Below are 5,822 nucleotides of genomic sequence, written 5' to 3'. Positions count from 1 at the left end.
TATATATATATATATATATACATAGCTGTTGAGTTGATTCCAACTTATAGGATCCCTGGTGGCACAGTGGTTAAGAGCACAGCTGCTAACTGAAGGGTCAGCGTTTAAACCCACCAGCGGTTCTGTGGGAGAAAGATGTGGCAGTCTGATTCCATAGAGATTATAGCCTTGGAAGCCCTATGTGGCAGCTCTATTCTGTCCTATAGGACAGAAGCAGAAAAATGAGTCATACTAGTACTTGACTGTACTTGATCTAAATCCAAAGCAGAAAATAATGAAGCCCATTAAGAGGTATTTATGAGTCATTAGTTTACGCTTTCATTTTTGGATTGGAAATGAAGAGAAAGACAAGAAAATTGGTTCCTGCTTTTGTCAGGAATTATTAAGCCTGTTTCTCTGAATGCACAGCAAACAATCTAATGATGTAAATGCCATGTCCTTTAGCATTTCTCTTCATTTGGAATGAATTAAACAGCCCAATGGCAAAAAGCTAGGCCTATCAGCAAATGGACCTATTTCCAAATAGGAATTTTGACGTGTAATTCTACCCGCTAAAAATTATGAAAATTCACGGCAATAACACCTCAGGGTCCAGCACCATGCCTGGTACATTAAATATTTGCCAAATGAGTGGAGTTCATTGTACTCCTTCAGAAATCAGGAGCATAGGCATCTTCCTGCTCATTAGTACCTGTGATTCCTTTAGTCCCAAATTGATGGCAAGTTTCTTTCGGTCTGTTTTGCTTATATATTTCTGCTTCTGAAACATTTTCTCCAGAGCCTTCCTCTGGTCTTCAGAAAAGACTGCTCTTCTTAAAATGCCCCTCCGAGCTTTGGAATTAGAGTCCTGTGTCAGGAGAGGCAGTACACTGTCTTCTCCTGGAGGGAAAAAAACAAGAGACACAAAGCCCAGTTATCAGCTTCAAAGAGGAGAAGCCGTCTATCTTTCCCATGACAGTATCATGGACCTATTATCTCTTCTCTGAACTCTGCACACTTAGAGTAATTCTTTTTAACCTCTTTGGTCATACACTCCATTGAGAATCTGATGAAAGCTCTCTGCTTTTTGGGGGTCTCTCTCCTCTGCCCAAACTGCTTCTTTACTCAGGTATGAATGATCAAGTTGAGAAGGAAGAAATATTTATAAACATAGCTGGGTACCCTTTCTGTGATGACAGACTTCTGTACTCTGTCCTGGTTCGGTCTATGAGCCTGAACTATTACATGCTATTTCCTACACAGCCTGTAACCATGTCCTCAAATTCCAGAGTGCCCTTTTGCTCGATATTTTGATTCTGGCATTCTTAATTTATAAATGTATCCAACCTGTCATTATCCAACTGCCATATGTATTAAAAATTGGGGGGGAGGGGAACACATGAATGTCCAAAGGTAAAGAAATGCATAGACTAATTATTATATCCAGTCTATTAAATTTCACAGAACAATTAAAGATGAAGACTATGAAGATCAGGCAGCAACACAGAAAATACTTATGCTATAATTTTTTATACACACTATGCTTACAACTAAGTAAAAATGCAGAGAAAAAAGACTGAAAAGGCAAAAATAAACACTAAGATAGGTTATTGTCACAGAATTATAAGGAGCCCCGGTGGTGCAATGGTTAAGCGCTGGGCTGCTAACCACAGCCGCTCAGTGGGAGAAAAGACCTGGTGATCTGTTCCCATTAAGATCACAGCCTAGGAAACCCTATGGGGCAGTTCTACTTTGTCATATAAGGTCAATAAGAGTTGGAATAGACTTGACGACACACAACCACAACGCAGAATTATTGACGAAGAATTTCTCTCCACTGTCTACGTTTTAAGTCTGGTTCTATTTTCTAATAAAAATGAGCAAATATTGTAGCAACCTTTTTGGAAATGAACTGGCAGTGGACTGAGTTAGTGAGTTTCTGCTAAGTGATGATCAAAGGTGAATACAATCCATCCGTCAGGTGCTCACGGTTGATAAGGTGAGACATTAGAAGAATACAAACAGCCACAATCAGCAGAACACAGCCAGAGGGCATTTATATCCAGCTAAGAAGTCATGGAGTCTGGAGGCCAACAGAGCAGGCCCTAAAAAAGAGGAGCAGTTAGAAGAATGCAGTTCCTCTTTGTGGTAGTCTAGAAAAAGGCAGACAGAGCAGAGGGACTGACATTTACAGGGCCATGTAGCAGTATGAAACATGGTGGATCTAGCAATCTCACAGAGTCTGGTATTTCCAGATTTTAGGGTATGAGTAGGAAGATCGCAGGAGATCAGCTGGGAAGGTAGACTAAGGCCTGTGGCAACTGAAACAGTGTGAGGTTATAACGTGCCACGGTGGGAATCCCTTCAAGAAGTTCCTGACTAACCTAGCATTTTAGAAAGAAAAAATATTTTCTGAGTTAATAAACTACTTTATATCAATATAAACTAAAACCAAACCCATTGCCATCAAGTCGATTCCAACTCATAGCCACCCTACAGGATTCTAAAACAAATTTACGGACCTATAAATCTAGGCAAAAAAAAAAATCTACATATCTTTTTTTTTCAGTAGAAGTTTTATAAGTAGGGTTCATGATTCTGTTGTTTTTAGCCCCTTCTTCGCCAAGATCTACACATTAAAATAAAACAATGGGGAAATAAAACACATTTAAATGCCCCTAAAATTTTAAATAGAAACCAATACATTTTCTTAATGAGTTATTTTTAAGTAACGAGAAAAAGGATTCCCATTAAAGGAATCTACAAATAAATTGCTCTCTCCAGTGTGACATACACTAACATTTTGGAGGTCATGGATCAAATCAAACCTCAGTCTCTAAAGTAGATATCTGAAGTGACTGTGAGGGTCAAAGTGTTAACTCCCGCATCTAACCCTCAGGTTCCAGTTCCCTATAACAAACCTGAATACAACCAAAGGATGAGTAAAAAATATGACAAGCATTGTTAGCTGCCATTGAGTCAATTCTGACTCATGGCAACCCCATATGTGCAGAGTAGAACTGCTCCATAAGGTTTTCAAGGCTGTGCCCTTTTAGGAGCAGATATCCAGGCCTGTCTTCCAAGGCACGTCTGCATGAGTTTGAACTGTCATAAAGAATATCAAATTCTTCTCTTCTTTGCTAATTGTCCAGTTTTTCTTAGCACTGCTTTCAATACACAAACCTTGCTTGTTTTCATAAAATGACCTACCTCAAGTTCCTACAAGAAGCATACTACGATGCTGTTATTACTGCCTTGGGTCTTTCTTGGGCTATCCCTAGATCTAACCACAAAACACAGAGATGAAACCACATCCTTTTCTTTCTTTTTTTAATCTTTTCCCCATACAAAAATTTATACATACATTGTTATGTGACTCTAATTGCTCTCCCCATACTGTGACTGCACACTATTCCTTTCCACCCAATTCCCCATGTCCATTCATCTAGCTCCTAACCCTCTCTGCCTTACCATCTCCCCTCTGGACAGAAGCTGTCCATTTAGTCTCATGTATCTACTTGAGCTAAGAGGCATACTCCTCATGAGTATCACTTTATGTCCCACAGTCCAGTCCAATCCCTGTCTGAAGAGTTGGCCTAAGAAACTGTTTTAGTTCTGGGCTGATAGAGAATCCTGGGGCCATGCTTTCCAGGGTTCCTCCAGTCTCAGTCAGACCATTAAGTCTGGTCTTCTTACTAGAATTTGAGTTCTGCACCCCACCTTTCTCCTGCTCCATCGGAGACTCTCTGCTGTGTTCCCTGTCAGGGCAGTCATTGGTGGTAGCCGGGCAACATCTAGTTCTTCTGGTCTCAGGCTGATGAAGTCTCTGGTTTATGTGGCCCCTTCTGTCTCTTGGCCTAACACGTTCTTTGTGTCTTTGGTGTTCTTCATTCTCCTTTACTCCAGGTGGTTGGGACCAATTGATGCATCTTAGATAGCTGCTTGCAAGCTTTTCAGACCCAACACACCGCTCACCAAAGTAGGATGCAGACAATTTTATTAATGAGCTTTGTTATGCCAATTGACCTAGATGTCCCCAGAAAGCACAGTCCCCAGACGCCTACCTCTGCTACTCTGTCCCTCAAAGTGTTTGACTGTATTCAGGAAACTTCTTAGCTTTGGTTTAGTCCAGTTGTGCTGACTTCCCCTGCAGTGTGTGCTGTCCTTCCCTTCATCTAAGATAATTCTTATCTACTATCTAGTTAGCAAATAACCCCCACCCTCCCTCCCCACCCTTGTAACCATCAAAGAATGTTTTCTTCTGTGTTAAAACTTTTTATTGAGTTCTTACAATAGTGGTCTTATACAATATTTGTTCTTCTGTGACTGACTAAACTCACTCAGCATAATGCCCTCCAGATTCCTCCATGTCTTAAGATGTTTCACGACTTCATCGTTGTTCTTTATCATTGCATAGTATTCCATTGTGTGGATATACTATAATTTGTTTATCCATTCGTCCACTGATGGGCACCTAGGTAGTTTCCATCTTTTTGCTATTGTGAACAGTGCTGCAAGGAACATGGGTGTGCATATATCTATTCATCTGACAGCTCTTATTTCTCTAGGATATATTCCAAGGAGCGGGATAGCTGGATCGTACGGTACTGCTATTAAGAGCTTTTAAAGGATGCACCAAATCGATTTCCAAAGTGGTTGTATCATTTTACATTCCCACCAACAGTGTGTAAGTGTTCCAGTCTCTCCACAACCTCTCCAACATTTATTATTTTGTGCTTTTTGGATTAATGCTAGCCTTGTTGGTGAGATGATACCTCATTGTAGTTTTGATCTGCATTTCTCTAATGGCTAATGATCATGAGCACTTTGTTATGTGTCTGTTAGCCTCCTGAATTTCTTTGGCGAAGTGCCTGTTCATATCTTTTGCCCATTTTTTAATTGGGTAGTTTGTCTTTTTGTTGTTGAGGTTTTGCAGTATCTTGGAGACTTTAGAGACTAGATGCTGATCAGATTTGTCATAGCCAAAATTTTTTTCCCAGTCTGTAGGTTGACTTTTGACTCTTTTGGTGGTCTTTTGAAGAGTATAAGCGTTTGATTTTTAGGAGCTCCCATTTATCTAATCTCTCTTCTAGTGCTTGCGCATTGTTACTTATGGTTCATATTCTGTTTATGCCACGTATTAGGGTTCCTATCACTGTCCCTGTTTTTTCTTCCATGATCTTTATTGTTTTTGATTTTATATTTAAGTCCTTGATCCATTTTGAGTTAGTTTTTGTGCATGGGGTGAGGTATGGGTCTTGTTTCAGTTTTTTGCAGATGGCTACCCAGTTATGCCAGCACCATTTGTTAAAGAGACTGTCTTTCCCCCAATTAACAGACTTTGGGCCTTTGTCAAATATCAGCTGCTCACAGGTGGATGAATTTATGTCTGGATTCTCAATTCTGTTTCGTTGGTCTATGTATCTGTTGTTGTACCAATAGCAGGCTGTTTTGACTACTGTGGTGGTATAATAGGTTCTAAAATCAGGTAGCGTGAGGCCTCTCGCCTTGTTCTTCTTCTTCAGTAATGCTTTACTTATTTGGGGCCTCTTGCCTTTCCACACGAAGCTGCTGATTTGTTTCTCCATCTCCTAAAAAAATGCCGTTGGAATTTGGATCGGGATTGCATTGTATCTGTAGATCGCTTTGGGTAGAACTGACGTTTTTACAATGTTGAGTCTACCTATCCATGAGCAAGGTATGTTTTTCCACTTATGCAGTTCTCTTTTGGTTTCTTGCAGTAGTGTCTTGTAGTTTCCATTGTATACGTCTTTTATGTCTCTGGTTAGATTTATTCCTAAGTATTTTATCTTCTTGGGGCTGTTATAAATGGTATTGATTTG

The 5,822-nt window shown here is 40.0% G+C and overlaps 1 protein-coding gene across 1 annotated transcript in view; it reads right to left on the bottom strand.

Moving 5' to 3' along the window:
• Positions 1-5,822, bottom strand: part of DBX2 (developing brain homeobox 2) — a 38,746-nt gene that overhangs the window by 6,499 nt on the left and 26,425 nt on the right. The window contains exon 3 of the mRNA XM_004384601.1: positions 692-879. Coding sequence (XP_004384658.1) covers positions 692-879 — 188 coding nt within the window. The remainder of the gene's footprint in view (positions 1-691; positions 880-5,822) is intronic.

Source organism: Trichechus manatus, unplaced genomic scaffold (genome assembly GCF_000243295.1).
Source record: "Trichechus manatus latirostris isolate Lorelei unplaced genomic scaffold, TriManLat1.0 scaffold00123, whole genome shotgun sequence".
Taxonomy (NCBI): Eukaryota; Metazoa; Chordata; class Mammalia; order Sirenia; family Trichechidae; genus Trichechus; species Trichechus manatus.
Note: the sequence above shows the minus strand (reverse complement) of the source record. Positions and strands in the feature narration are given on the sequence as shown.